We start from the raw sequence: 16,342 nt of genomic DNA, 5'->3' as shown, positions 1-16,342 counted from the left end.
ACTGTGTCCGATTGTAACAATGGCTTCAAATTGCCTATGAGTAACAACATATCAAGTGTTAATACGTTTTTTTGCCGCCGATATGACACTGTAAATGGAGACTCGGACAGCATTGGTTCCAGGCTGGCCGTAAATGGCTTTCTATCTCAAATCACAAACCTGAATTGCTGCTGCGAGCAAATTGACATAGGCTTGTCAGTGGTGTTGGTAAAACTACAACTTTTTTGTGATCAAAATGGATGTGTATTCTACAAAGGAACAGACTCACATGCAGGCCTGACTCAGTGCAGAGTTCATGCAGCTTTCAACTGCTGATAACTTGGTTTCTAACTGTTTGGCAGTGCGATGAGAAGCTCATATCTCATAATAATAAGGGGATATTATGTTAATATTGCTAAACCAGGCAATTTCCCCAGGATACTGTGAATGATAAACATATTTTAGACACCAGCTGGTCTGTATCCTCTTTCAGTTCCCCCTTGTGCTTTTGCCCCTCTCAGTGGTAATTGTATCTCCCTCTGTTGATTTTAGGTTTTTCAAGGGTGTGGCCAACCAAAGCCGTCAGGAATAGGAAGGTCAACGCGCGGCATTTCAGATGTGTTCAGCACTCGTTTCAGACCCTACGCCCCTGAAGAGAGGCCGACCACAGCCGCTGGTACAAGCCTGGAAAGACTGGTATGTACAGAGGCACGATGGAGGTGCAGTACCGTGAACTGCGACTGGAAAATATATAAATAAATTAATGAATGTTGAAGGGAAAATAACATGAATCAATGTTTAGAGACAAATCATAAATAATATAATAATAATAAATGGAAAACAGAATATTGAGAACATGATTAGAATTATATAAAGTGGGCATAAGTTTCTAAGGTCCCTAAATGAGAAACCAGTGGAGAGAAAAAATCTTAGGTCAAATAATTTGTGTGAGAAACAAATATATTCCTAAAACTAGATCACCCTGAGAGCACAGACCTCCACCAAGGCCAACAGTCCATTTTACTCTGATAGGCGAATCTGCAAGCCCAGCTGTATGTCTGGTCATATTTTCAAAACTATAAAAATTCTGTCAAAATATTTGTGTAGTTCGAGTCAAGTCAAGTGTCTTTCTAGAGCACATTTGAAAAAAATCACGAGTCGACCAAAAGGGCTTCACAAACAAAACAAAAGGAAATAAGATCAACAGAACAGACACTAAGTAATAATGCAAAAACCCAATCCAAAAAAATCTCTGAGCAATGAGAGACTATTAAGAAGTAGTAAGGAGTCTGATCACTTTGTCACTATTGCACTTAATCTGCTTGATTTAAGTATTAGAGAATTTAGTATTAGACACTATCTTGCAATCATTTGCCCCTTGCTTCAGGCTTACTAAATTAATGGGTTCTGCCTTGGCCTATGCAACACCCTTACGCCAAGTTTTATGAAAATTGGGCCAGTAGTTTTTTTGTAATCCTGTTGACAAACAAACAAACTAACCAAACCAAAAATACAACGAAACCTGTTTTATTACAGAGGTCTACATTCATCAGAAAATGATGAATGTTAGGAGCAGAGTGAGAATAGATCGAGACTCAGAAAAGGAAGTTGAACTCACTCTGTATTTTAACAGCTCGACTTATTTTCAGAACTGCACAGACAAGTACTGAGAATTTCTGAAATATTATTGGTGGAGGCGTACTGAGTTTAAGACCTAACTTTACCAGGGCTCAAAAGGCCAGAAAAAAAGTAGAGGCCGTCAAAGTTTCCAGGAAAAATCATTGTAAAGCCATATTCATGTGATCCATACAGACCCTGGCATATTCTGTCTTCCACCTTGCTGCTCTTAGAGTATAAAATAATTCAGTTTCTTGCACACTCAGTGCCAGAGGTTGCAGCGAGCAGACAAAGACTCCTTGGACGTGTTGTTTACCATATACTTCACCAAAAAGTATCACCAAAGAATTTCTACTGCTCTTAAAATCAATCCTGATGGGGCGCCGCATAGCTCAGTCGGTAGCGCGCGCAACCCATGTGCCGGGTTCGACTCCCGGCCCGGGTCCCTTTGCTGCGCGTCACTCCCTGTTTCCTGTCTAACTCTTCAGCTGTGCTATCAATAAAACCAGAAAAGGCCAAAAAAATACTTTAAAAAAAAAATCAATCCTGAAGAGGCTAAAGCAGATTTAGAAATACACCCACCAAACTTCAAGATGATGACAAGCCTGAGACAATAATTAAAGCTATAAAAACATCCATCGCACTACCTCATGGCGCTGACACACAATGTGTAGGAAGTGCTGTCTGCGTCGGGCTCTAGTGTATAGTTACATAGAGGCCCTCAAGTTCACGAGTTATTAAATGACACCCACAGCTCTGATCCACAGGTAGCCTAAATTTCTGCATCATTTCCCCCTTTTGCCCCAAAATATATGCTGCTGTGATTGATATCACATCATATGTGTGTGTATATACATATATACATATATACAGACAGAGAGAGAGTATATATAGAATACATTTAGCCATAATTCCACATCAGGCTACATTATTGTCATGTGGCTGTCAAAAGGAGGACTGGTAATTCAAGAAAGAGTCGAAAGTTACATTATAATAATAAAACAAAACCAAATTCACTGATTTTTCACTTTAACAAGTGTTAGTCCACTGAAGGCCATGACAACAACTACAACATGTTAGGCCAATGTGTTCTTTGGCCAATCATTTTAACAAACACTTCTGTAATCCTCTGTCAAACTGGGAAATCTATTTTCCTAACAAATAATTGTTATTTTTAAATAAAAGGCTAAGCTGACAACCGTCTGCTGTATAAATTGATTGACAGGAGAGACATATTAAAAACTGTGTGAATGTTGACAATGTTTATCTTCATTAGCGGTCAGTGCTCCAGTGTGTAATTGTTGAACTTGTTAAGGGCGAATTCAGGGATTCTTTTAACTTAGGCTCTTTATTGACGTGTTTTTTTTGTTTGTTTGTTTGTTTGTTTTTTGGTGTTAAAATATTTCATACTACCAAATACCAAATGAAGCAGATCGCCTCAGCTGGCAGGCACAACATGGCTACAGTGGCTGCAATGAAGTCCCTTGGGGCAACTGTGACTGTCAAAGTTAAATCTACTTAAAGTGCTTGTTTTTGCAACTGACGTGCTAAGTTTGTTATTCTTAGTGTCTGATGATATTATAGAAACAATTCATACATAATTTTTTGTCAAAAATCACTTAAGCAGTTAGCCTGGCTTTAGAAAGGTAACTTCTTTCATCATCTCTCTGTAAGTTTTCAGAGCAAGACTTTTCCTTGAGCAAGACTAATATTTAAAAGGATCTTATTATTTAACAAAAAGGTCTTTCTCCACATGAATCATTTCTGTAATGTTATAAACAAGAAACATCGTCAGCTGGTCAGTGGCAAAAACATTTAAACACTTCTAGCGGACATACTGTCACTGTGACAGTCCATGTTGCCCCAAAAGATTACATGGCGATCATTCTGTGTTACGGCTTACTGTTGAGGCAATCTGCCAGACCAATTACAAAACTTTTGGTAAGTATGAAACATACTGAATCACACACCAAAAGATGTAAATTCAAGGCTCAGGTTAAAAAACTGGACTTTCCCTTTAAGTGTACTACAGTGGTTGTGTGGAAAAAGTTCTAAAATCTAACCAAACCCTGCTCGCTGCCTCATGAAATACACATCCAAAGATGTGCAGGGAAAATATACCAAAAGGAAGCAGCACATTTAGAGAAATTCCACAGGTTTCCTTATCTTTAATAATTCATTTGTACATGCTCTCAGGCCAACCTCTTGTAAAAGAAAAATTACCCTCAGAAAAGTGAGTTGGGTTGCTCAGGGTAAGACTTCCAACTCACTTGAAATAAGTCCGCGCTGGACACCAAAGCCTCAAGTGACTATGTATATTTAGCCAAGCTGAGTTTAAATGAGATAACAGCTGTTATCAGACCACTTCAGACTAACTTTCTGTGTCACGCTGCTGTTTGTATGCAGGTCCCCATCTTTGCATTGATCACACTTGATGGCAGCAGATTTAAAAGTGATGTTAAAGTAAAATTCATTGTGACTAAAGTGGTTTGAGGTGCTGAATCTCACAGTGAGATGAGGCTGGTGGATGGAATATTACAGCAGCACCATTTATCATTTAATGTTTTGCTTCACTAACAAAAAGATATTATTTGCTTCTGTTCTCTCTCTCGCTCTCTCTCTCTCTCTGTCTCTCTCTGTCTCTCTCTCTCTCTCTCTCTCTCTCTCTCTCTCTCTCTCTCTCTCTTTCTCCGATGTCCAATTAAATCCCTTTCTTCTTCATTTCTCTACTGCTCCCAGAGGGTTGTGTGGAGGACAATGCAACACAGTGTAAGCCTTTCATTCCTCCTCTTTCACCAAGTCATCTGTCTTGTGGTGTTTTAATCAACCTGCCCATATAGCTCCACTACATTATTCAAAGTTCTTAGTGATTGCTTGTTTGTGACATACACTATATTACCAAAAGTATTCGCTCACCCATTCAAATGATCAGAATCAGGTGTTCTAATCACTTGGCCTGGCCCCAGGTGTATAAATTCAAGCACTCAGGCATGCAGACTGTGAAACAAGACATTTGTGAAAGAATGGGCCGCTCTCAGGAGCTCAGTGAATTCCAGCGTGGAACTGTCATAGGATGCCACTTGTGCAACAAATCCAGTCGTGAAATTTCCTCGCTCCTAAATATTCCACAGTCAACTGTCAGCTCTATTATAACAAAATGGAAGCGTTTGGGAACAACAGCAACTCAGCCACGAAGTGGTAGGCCACGTAAAGTGACGGAGAGGGGTCAGCGGATGCTGAAGCGCATAGTGCAAAGAGGTCGCCGACTTTCTGCACAGTCAATTGCTAGAGAGCTACAAACTTCATGTGACCTTCAGATTAGCCCAAGTACAGTACGCAGAGAGCTTCATGGAATGGGTTTCCATGGCCGAGCAGCTGCAGCCAAGCCACACATCACCAAGTGCAATGCAAGGCGTCGGATGCAATGGTGTAAAGCACGCCGTCACTGGCCTCTAGAGCAGTGGAGACGCGTTCTCTGGAGTGATGAATCACACTTTTCCATCTGGCAATCTGATGGACGAGTCTGGGTTTGGAGGTTGCCAGGAGAACGGTACATTTCAGATTGCATTGTGCCAACTGTGAAATTTGGTGGAGGAGGAATTATGGTATGGGGTTGTTTTTCAGGAGCTGGGCTTGGCCCCTTAGTTCCAGTGAAAGGAACATTGAATGCTTCAGGATACCAAAACATTTTGGACAATTCCATGCTCCCAACCTTGTGGGAACAGTTTGGAGCGGGCCCCTTCCTCTTCCAACATGACTGTGCACCAGTGCACAAAGCAAGGTCCATAAAGACGTGGATGACAGAGTCTGGTGTGGATGAACTTGACTGGCCTGCACAGAGTCCTGACCTGAACCCGATAGAACACCTTTGGGATGAATTAGAGCGGAGACTGAGAGCCAGGCCTTCTCGACCAACATCAGTGTGTGACCTCACCAATGCGCTTTTGGAAGAATGGTCAAAAATTCCTATAAACACTCTCCTCAACCTTGTGGACAGTCTTCCCAGAAGAGTTGAAGCTGTAATAGCTGCAAAAGGTGGACCGACATCATATTGAATTCTATGAGTTAGGAATGGGATGGCACTTCAGTTCATAGAATGAGTAAAGGCAGGTGAGCGAATACTTTTGGTAATATAGTGTATCTGTTTATTCACTTTGGTGGGATTATTTGGATTTTCTATTTCTAATCTGAAACTGAACTCGGCTCCTGAGGTTGATATTTAAAACAGTCTCTCTTCTTTTCTGTTTCGAGAATAATTTAAACAGACGGTTCAGTGGTTCGAGCTGTTATTGCTACATAAAGAAGGTTGTGAGTTTGAATCAACTCCTGGTTGAATTTAGTATTTTCCCTTTGGGTTTCCTTCAGGTTTCTGTAACCATTCAAAGACTTGAAGCACACATTAATTAGAGACTTAATAAGAGACGTTTGAATAACAAATGATAGGGTTAGTGCCACGGTGTTTGCCTTTTACCAAGTGCATGTTGAGATAAACTTTGGCCGTGGGTTGAGACTGAAGAGTATGCTCTCTTGTTTTTTTCTCGATGTTGTGCATTAATGTGCTTAAATTCTTTGAATATAACTGATTATCATCCAATAGGAATATTGGAAAGATTTTGTTGGCAAGTTGTTGTTTGTGATCATTTTAATCATGTTTTTTTTAATAATTCTGAACGCTCTTGAATATATCTGGAAATGCAGTATACTCTTTATCAGTGCCAATGAGAAAATTCTTCGAAAACTAGCTCACAATCTAGCAAGACTGGCTCAGCAGTATGGCAGTTTCTTGACTAATCCCATGAATTGTTTGATTGAATTCAAAGGACTTATCATACTCTTTCACCTGATAATGATGATCAATTTTAAACAGTGAAGGGTTGACTAATGAAGGCAGGGCCAAACTTAGGGTCTTCATTGCCTCTGAGAGGCTGTTCACAAATGATCTGCAGTCTGACTGGGCTCAACCCGCAGCAAGCTTGTCTGAGCTGGAGATACTGTTTCTAAATACCTTACATTCTGATAATTTAAAAGAGCTCAGCATAGAAACATGATTGTTTAAACAAAGCAAATGCACTAGCTACTGCAAAACATAAGCAAGTTAAGTGATCTTGTTAGTGGCTTCAACTGATATCAACAAAAGAAGGGATATAAAAAATGAGTGGGGCAGCTGAACCATTCCATGCTGAATGGGTGGAGGACCTTTTGTTTCAAGTCTTTTTCGAGGATTTGACACAGCAGCTTCAGACAGACGTTGCAGACGTGATCGTTTCTTACTGCAATTAGTAACGAGTCTACAGACATGAGCGATACAGCCCAGTTGTGCATTTTCATTTGGATGGTGTTTACAAATATGACTGAAAAAGAGGAGCTATTAACATTACTGCCCATGAAAGAACGCACGCGGGGAGAGTTCATTTTTCAGGCATTCAAAAACTTTTATCAAGAAAACCCAGCTCCCGGTGTGTAAATTGTGTGCAATATTGATGTCTTTTATTTGTTACATACACAACTACACATGTACAACTTGGTATAGCAGCATGCTCCTACTACAGCTGTACTGCATACACGTGGTGATAACGGTAATATTTATCTGATTCTGCAGTCTACAAACCTTAGATGCAGGTTTGTCCTCCTTATAGTCTGTTTGTCCTTCAAACCTGTGTCCTTTGCTCAATTCACACCCACAATCTGCATGTAATTAGTGCCTTATTGGCCAAAGGAGCAGCTAATTACATGATTAGTGACGGAGACCAGCCTCCACACACGCTTTGTGAGTGAAGGAAAGGTCAAAAGTTGCAGTTCAGCGGCAGGATTGGTCTGAGATGATCTAGTTTGATTGACAACAGCGAATGGCTTCAGGGATAGCAGCGGGGAGCAAAAGGGTCTCGTAACAATTAAAGAATGATTTCCATTGAGGTTCGTGAAAGGCCATAAAACTGTCAGTCATCATTACTCCTCATATATTTAGAGTATTTTGTTCTTTAAAAAAAAAAAAAAAACATTTGTGTAACATTTCAGTCTTGGTCTGTTTCTGGGTGATTTATGTTTATGCCTATAACATCGCAGTCTCTCATCTGCATCTCAGATCACAACTGAAATAAATACAAGCACTTCGACGCTGTCTAATCCTCTTCCCTCTCCGGCTCACTGCTGAAATGTTATAAAGATAAAAGTGGTCTGTTTTGATATAGTCTAGTAGCTGATTTATGCGAGATATTTGTTTGTTTCATGTTGACAAAACTTACTATAAATCAGATGGTGGCACTGGTTTAAACTTTAAAGCAACCTTTTCTCGTTTCTTAAGTGCTATTTCTTTATCGTTATCTTGTTTTGTCTGTGATTCTTAAGTTAAGTGAGACTACTGGTCTGTTCTCCCATACAACTGAATCCTAATTTGATTTGTGATGCTGTATAATGTATATTAATGGTATAGCCATACAGTGTTTACAATGAAATCTATCTTTGTGTGATGCTGATTCATCACTGGGACTGAATGACCTTCTCCCTCTAATTCAAAGGAAAGCTTCTCTTAGAGTCAGAGAGTGGTTGCACTGTTCCTCTATAAAGTACTGACCATTTATTTCACGTTGGTGATTATTTTCTTGCCCACTGACTTGTTTGAATAATCAAAATAAAATAGTTGGCAGCCAACAGATGGCATAATTAATGTCAGCTACACACCCTCTGCTAAATCTGTTAATATAAAATTACTGAACTAGAAACAGGCTGTGGCATTTACAGTATGGTGTCTGATTATATTAAATTTTTAGCCATACCAGCAGCATTGCATTACCGATCTGTTAGTGCACCACCTTGGTCCAGCCATGAAACTTTGTTCAGACATTTGACAAAGCCAAAAAGTTTGTTGTATTTTCTTTTTTTTTTAATCAAGTATTCTCGAAAAGTTTGCAATGCCAGTATCATGACAACAGTTAGTACACCCTCAAAGTTCAGTTAGTGTGGCTGTTGACTCCTACCATTGCACTACTCAAAAATGAGACATTGAAAACTTTACTTCTGTATACATATTTACCATCAAAATAAGATGCTCTGTCCAGAAGGTGAAATGCTACTTGATTGGAGGTAACCAAACTCTTCATTCTGTTCATCAGAGAATGAAAACATGTAAAATGATACTGGAGCCGAACCCAACCAAGTGTTCCAGATTCACTTATTTATATTCTGAGAGCGTTGAGAAGAAGTCCATACCTGAGTGTGCAACACCATTTATATTCCACAGTCATTTGCAAATGATAAGCAGATGTCTGATGACACATTTCTGACTGAAATGACTTTGTTCTTCGTCAGCTTGAACTAACACTGCTGACAGGACATTACTGTCAATTTATCCATTACACAAAGAAAAAATGTGATGGATTTCCTGAGGGGATTCCATTATTGATTTATTTGACTGGTTTCTAAATATTTTGAGCCTCTCTAATGGGTTGTTTGTTGTTGAACACTGTTGAAATGGGGATGCAGTTGGAAGGAAAGTAAATCAGTCATTAGCAGTGGCCAGGCCTTTCTCCACGCTCCATTAGACTCTGCAGCACAGTGCCAGGGCCAGGAAACGATCTGGCACCAACTGTTTTTTCTCAAGAAATAAAAACTGTTAAATTAATGATCTGTGTTTTAGCTCTTCAGTCAATCACAGTTATTTTCGGTGTTGAAAGGCATCACATATCTTCATTTTAAGTTAAAGTATTTAGTTTGTTTTTGTTAGTGTAGCCACAGTATAGTGAGAGGACGAAGGGGGTTTTATGGAGATTTAAGAGAACACGCTGTGAATTTGAATCCATGGAAAGAAACCCGGAGCTGAACATTCTTCAGCGTCTCAATGGGAGAAGAAAACCCTATTCCCAAATGAAAGTTTATTCCTGCCAGAGTAATCAGTCACTGGGAAATCACTCCGCTGAGTGCAACGGCAGACACAACTGCCAATTATGAGCGATTGGTAACATGGCCAAATTGGTGAAATTCATGAATCATGCCATAAAATGGATTTGGTTACAGCTCTAATTAAATTCTGGCATGTGTTTTTCTATTTGATAGCCACGATTCCTGTGCAGATCAGCAGGCACAGAGAAAGAACAAGCATTAAGACAAGTTAATCGCACTGGAATGCTAATTTAGTACTGGGCATGCTGAGCTAATGTTCAAGCACCAGCTTCGTCCTGGAGTGTGTGAGCGCTATTAAGGTTTTAGTATTACATTGTGCTAGCAAAGATCTGTGTGTTCTTTGTGGAACTTTATTTTTTTAAGTAAAATGACTATGGCCCTTGGACAATCTAAGAGTATAGGTTAAACCTGAGAACTTGATATTAAAATCTATTATTAAGGTTATGAATTGTGCTCCAGTTTGTAACACTAGACATTAAACTACATCAATCAATTCCATATCAATCAAATGTTGGTCTTTGCTCTATATATTGTATGTGTCTGCACACCACAACCATACTATGTCTGTTAATATTGTAGAACAAGACAATAGTTTCAAACGTTGACATGAATATGCAAGCGATTGCTTGAGATAGCAGCCAAGTTACCAGAATATAATGTTGGCAGTTAAAGTTTCTTTAAACAGCTGATATATTCAGAGTTGTACGTGACATACACACCACACTGACATCTATACAATATGTGTCATATAACCTTCACCAGTGTTTTAAAGTGAGGTTGAGGAGATGATGGACTTACAGGCAAGGTTGCCAAGCCATTGACTGCAGTTTGAGACAGCGTTTCAATGTTTTTACGTTTGAGACAACTGGATCTTCTTCAGGAGACACTGGGACAATTTCCAGCCATGTTGGTGCGACAAATAACTAGGACTGGGTATCAAACTTCAATCCTGGTTGAATTGCCTTGATATCGAGTATCAAAAAAATGCTTTATAATTCAATACCAAATTTCAATACCATAGGAAAAAGACTCCTGCACACTGTAATCAAGTTTATTGACAACACTGTTTTGGTACTTAGACCTTCATCAGGTTGTATTACAAGGAAATGGGGGAGTCTTTTTCCTGATTTTGTCGGCCTCATTCTTCTACTGCGCAACTGTCGACCTTAAGGTATACAAATGCTGCACTCTGTAAATACTGTAGGAGTAATCTCAGCAGTCAATGAGCCTATGAGCCTACAGCATGCTTGTTGTGCTAAGATCTAATAGTGCTGTTGATTGGTTGCTGGGTTGGGGTCGGGCTAGCTATGTGTATCTGTAATGTAATCTTTTGTTTCAGCAGATTTTATGAAGTATCAGTCAGGAACCAGTATCAAAATCAAGGAATCTGTAACTGTATGTTATTGAAAATCCCTTCATGATACTCAGCCCTTCAGGCCCAACAGTTATTTCTGAAGAGAAGTCAGCACTCTAGTCTTGTCTGTGGTGACCAAGACAGATACTGTAATCCAAAACATACAACCAACTAAGTGTTTTTTGTGCCTAAAATAGAATACTGAACATAAAGGGACCTAAAGTCTCAATGCACCTGTGGTTTGCAGAAACATACTGGACCAATCTCTTTGCTGGCAATTGGGTTGGTGATTAATATATTTCCCCAACAGCACTGTCACATGATGTAATGTCTGTATCTGGTTGATTAAGACAGGAAGAAAAACCCATTGTTAAAGCTTTGGCAATGCAGTGTTCCGATAAAGAAATTAAATTAAATTAAAAGTTAAGATGGAGAGCCTATAATCATTTTAACATTTTGCTAGGCTACTTGAAATCTTCCTTTGATGTCTGTTAATGGGGAGTTTAAAATAAAAGGATGGCGGTCTGTCAGGATTCACCTCCATGGCTTAATAGAAGGTGATGAATCCGTCTGTCATGAGGTGATTCTGTCTGTCAAAAGAGATGGAAAACTGACAAAGACTGATGAGTAATCAGCCGTGCTCACTCAACAGAGACCTGTCTCTGAAAATGAATCAGGATTAATGTACGTGGACAGACACAACAGATCAATGTGGCCACCTTCTAACACCTCAGTGTTTAAAGGCAGCTCCGTCTCTTTATCATTATACTCATGCCTCTCTCTGCTTTACTGACTAGCAGTTTATTTGGACTAGTTTGCCCTCTTTGATATCTTGTATTTACCTTTATCTATACTCCATGCTTCGCTAAGTTAACAGTGCACACATCCACTGATGCATCCCATACAATGAGTTAATTTTGTGAATGGATGTTCTGGTCTCTCACAAAAACACAAATTGAGTGAAAATGTAGCTCTGAAGGAAAATGAAACATATTCAGTGTGCCTGGCTATGCTCAAAAGAAAAAAAAGAGGGCCAGACACCTATTGTGGTGGACAGCTGCTTAGGAGATGTGCACAGTGTGGTTCGTGCTACAGAGAGATGTGCTGGTAAATGATAAAAACATGGTGATGTTTTGTTGTGTGGTAGTTTCCAGTTTCTCTGCCTGATTTTCCTTTTGCCGCTCATTCGCCTGGGAACTGGGAGTCTTTGCACATCTCACACTATTAGAGTGCTGCGTGACTCTGTAGTGACAAAATCAACAGTGTTTGATAACTTTTGGCTGAGATGGCACAAAGACTTCCTATCAGATTTCCAGTTTTTAAAGAGTGTCGATGACAGTCTCTCCCACATAGACATGTCAAGCATGTGGACTCATATTTCAAAAAACATGGCTGAGATAACAAAGCCTGTTGTGAAGTATACATCTTCCTTGCAACACCGTTTACCATAATCCTCTCTGTGTAGACACGATACAAAAATATAACGGATTATTAGCAGGTTGCAGCAGATTGCACTTGGAGTTGAAAGTAGAGGACAGTACTGATTTTGTGTTTCCACATAACTTCAATGATGAACTGTAAACCTGGCAACCAAGTGAAGAGGTGCTGGAGACATGCCAGTATAGGATTTCTTCTTGGCCACCAAAGAACATCAATTCATTACGTTGCACATCTTTGCTTTGTGTGTACATGTTTGTGTATACATATACATATATATGTATATATATGTGTGTGTGTGTTTGTGTGTACTTTATACATCCTGCCACATGATACCACCAACAGTGTTCATCGTGATGTTCTACACAGACTGTAGAATTTCCGGTAGCTGGAGTCTGTCTGACTAATTAACCAATCACTAGACTCTGTCGCGTAGCAGTGAGTGAAAGTTTCCTTGTTAAATCACCAGCAGACAGGATGTAATCATCTCAGTTGCCATTATTCATAGCTTGTGCCCTCACAGAAAACCTGCACCTGCAAACTACATCCATGTGGTAAACAAGGAGACATCCTCTGTCATAGCGAGTCCTCACTAACTCCAGCCCAGTTGCCAGGATATAATGTTAGCACTTAATGTTTCTGCAAACCACGGACATGGCCTGGGGTGACATTTGTATCACATTCACATCATATGCTTAATAGCCACCTGTCACATCAGGAGGTGGATGGGATGGTGGTGTGCAAGTCAACAAGGCTTCCGAATGGCCTACTGCGGTACGAGTCAGAGCACTGGATATTTTTAAGGACACCTGGGGACATTTCCAGACGTTCTTGTGGAGACCAAAACAGGCTTTTTTTCATAACCATTTGTGATCGTAGTGAGCAAAATAGGCATTTTAAGCCAAAACCATGATCTGTTCCTTACTCTAACCAAGAGAAGTAGAAAATCCAACCTAAACACAATTAAAATGTGCAGCATAAATAACCATTCAGGTTTTGCAGAAACATATTTAGCATTTAACTTTTATTCCTGGGTTTTGTTTGCACCTGTCTCTACCAGCTCCTGTAGCACACAGTCTGGGCACCATTATATCTTCAGCTGCAGTGCAAATTTCCCATCTCAAGCTAAACATGGGCCCCAAACTGGTCCACAAAGCCTGGCTGCTGTATCCCCTGAGCAGCTTGTCAGTCGGAGCTGCCAGAAAGCCACAGCATGTACTGGAATCTGCCTCAGCTCATGCCTCACTGCTCATCACCAGGCTGTTTAGCCCACCACTGTTTCCCGTTGACATGGTGTGGTTTGCATATATGCCTGAAGGTAGAAGGTGTTTACCTTGCTTTAGCATAGCAGAGCCTTGTGAGCTAAACTCATCTATGTGGGTAGGCAGTCAAGCTGAAATAAACCACAGTGTGTCCAAGGAAATCCTATTTAGTGCATTATTCAAAGCACTGAATCACAAAATGCAGGGGCCATTGTGTCTGAAGTAAGCTAACCCCACTGCTATGAGCACAACAAGGAACTGACCATTTGGTGCAGCTTCCCTTTGGAGATGTTCCTACTTTTTTAAAATACATCTTAGCCACGCTTATGTAATTCAAATCCCCCAGTGCAGAGAGACTCGTTCAATCCACAACACCATGAAGTGCTTCCTGTTGGTCTCCATGTGACCTAGAAACTGGAGGACTTAGAGCTTTTCTGCAGTCAATCCTCAAGGTTAGATAACTCTCATCTTTGGATGAGATCAGTTAATAAAATTGTCCTCTCCAGCAGTGCAACAGTATCTGCTCCATTTATGTGATATTTCTGTTTTGGTTCATAAGGTTTGTATCAAGGTGACATGAGGCTTAATTTGCTGAATGTGGTGATAGTGCTTCACTACTGGCACTGGACTTCTATTGTTTCATATTTTGTAAGTAGTGGCAGAGGATTTTTTTTTCCCATGCGGTGTCACTGTGTGATGATTAGGCTGTACACTGGAGTAAATAAGAAGCTAAGAAGAATAGAAAGGAACAAATTGCGCTCAGTTCATGCCTATAACTAGCCCAAGGTCAATCAATACTGATGCCAACCCCACTGTGAATTATTCATTCATTTCCATCCCTGTTTATTAGTGTTGTACTGATGAAGGGGTGTGAGTCTGTTGTGGTATTCACTGGACATTTTGCTGGTCAATTTATGGCCTTACACCTAGGCACATTTGCATATTCTGCATTTAATGTCTTCTGAAAGAAAGAACAGTCTAATTAACTCCAACATGCAGGGGATTTAAACTCATTTATTCCATGAATTATAAAAGTGTGGAACAGAATATTTTTATGATATCCGGTTTGGGTTTTAATATTGATGTATAACACTGGATATATTCCAGTGTCGTGTCCTGAGCACCACAGAATAATTAAACAGATTTATTCCTTTTTCACCATAAATCCAGATGTTAATGCATGCATTAATTTTGTCAAATCTAACTTTCATTTTATAAAGTTGCTTTAGTAACTTTACCTCTCAGAGAAGCATCTGTTTGTCATCTGAGTCTTTTTTCCCCCAAACAGTATGTTTACCCTTGGGATGGGACACAAAACCAGCTGTGTATGAAACTTCCATCTGTGCTTACATTAGTCAGGTCATGGTTTGTTTAGCATGAATGTGCTGTACTAAAACTGCTCAGTAGTCTTGGCATTTGAAGTCCAATGTTGCTGCTTCATCGCAACAGTCCAATGGGAGAGTAAACATAGTGTATCAAAGGCAAAAAGTATATATTATTTAGGTTTAACTATGTAGATGTAATTAAGCCTAACATTGTTTATTTATCTTTCTGAAGATTTGCAGATGCCTCACACATTACACACTCTCGCTGCAGTTTGGGCATGTACATATACAAACAGTTTATTATATTAGTTTTTTTGTGTCTCTTTGTATTCATGGCCGTTCTGTTCTTTTGAAGAAGAGATGGATGAAGTTAAGTTTTTGCCTCAACAGTGGGACCACCCTAAAACAAGTTTAGGACACAGGCCTTTAATTTATTGTGTGTGTACTTTAGGTGTCGTCATAAGAGGAAGGTATGCTGAGGTGCTCGAAGCGATGGTTTCATTTGCCTGTAGCTCGTCCAGGGACATAATCGAGCTGTTATCGCAGTGTTGACCCCTCTGTTATCCATCTTTGATTTTCTGCCTGAATAATAAATTATTTACAGATTTGGAGTCCCTTAGCAGCTATTACGTCCAACGACTTGCAAAGGGCAGCAGATGCTTACATGGGCACAGGTGCAGCTCTATTTTCCCCAACATTCTGAGCTGCCTTTAGTTATTTCAGTTTTTACATCATGAGGTCTTAATAGGTCAAGTTCAGATTCACCTTGCAATCACATTGCTCATTCTTGAGCAAGAATAAAAACACCATGGAACATAGAAGCTGATCTCAATAACTTCAATGTCTGTTGTTCACCTTGAGCAATAAACTCAAAAGATTTTTGGATTTATTGTTACAAGGAAAACAAATGGTCCAGTGTGTAGAATTTAGGGGGGCCTACCTACTAGCAGTAATGATATGTTGCATTCCTAATTGTGTTTTCACTGGTGTATAATCACCTGAAAGTGAGAATTGTTGTGTATATTTTGTTGTGTACTTTACATCTGTATAGAGAGCGTCTCCTCTTCCACAAAGCCATGTTGCACCAACATTTCTACAGCACAAAGGACAAAAAACAAACCTTTCTTGTTTTTTTGCAGCCATCCTAGATTCTCCTACACAGTTAGAATGGCAGGGAGAGTGGAGGGGTATTCAGTTGGTTACAGCCTGTAACCACACCGCTAGGTTTCAGACAAATCTGACACACTGGTCCTTCACAGGGGCACTATGTAGTTTTAGAGTTTGCCAAATACAAAAACAGTAAGTAAAACAGAATGAAATTGCATTGTCCTTTAAGATCAGTTTGTTAAACAGTTGATTCAGTCATAAAAACAAAGATAGTTTTTTTATTTAGTTTGTTAAGGCATACAAAAGTCAAAGAAGAACTTTCTCCTCTGATTAATCTCTCTTCCCCAAAAATACTTCGATAACCG

General features: G+C 39.7%; 1 protein-coding gene across 4 annotated transcripts in view; it reads left to right on the top strand.

The window, feature by feature from the left end:
• Nucleotides 1–16,342, top strand: part of gpc6a (glypican 6a) — a 253,302-nt gene that overhangs the window by 213,575 nt on the left and 23,385 nt on the right. For 3 of the 4 annotated variants that reach the window (XM_037095505.1, XM_037095506.1, XM_037095503.1), the window contains 2 exons: nt 532–675; nt 4,336–4,365. In XM_037095505.1, coding sequence (XP_036951400.1) covers nt 532–675; nt 4,336–4,365 — 174 coding nt within the window. The remainder of the gene's footprint in view (nt 1–531; nt 676–4,335; nt 4,366–16,342) is intronic. The other variant, XM_037095504.1, reaches the window with a different exon arrangement.

The sequence above is a fragment of the Acanthopagrus latus genome, chromosome 4 (assembly GCF_904848185.1).
Source record: "Acanthopagrus latus isolate v.2019 chromosome 4, fAcaLat1.1, whole genome shotgun sequence".
Lineage (NCBI taxonomy): Eukaryota > Metazoa > Chordata > Actinopteri > Spariformes > Sparidae > Acanthopagrus > Acanthopagrus latus.
This window is presented reverse-complemented; position numbering and strand designations above follow the sequence as displayed.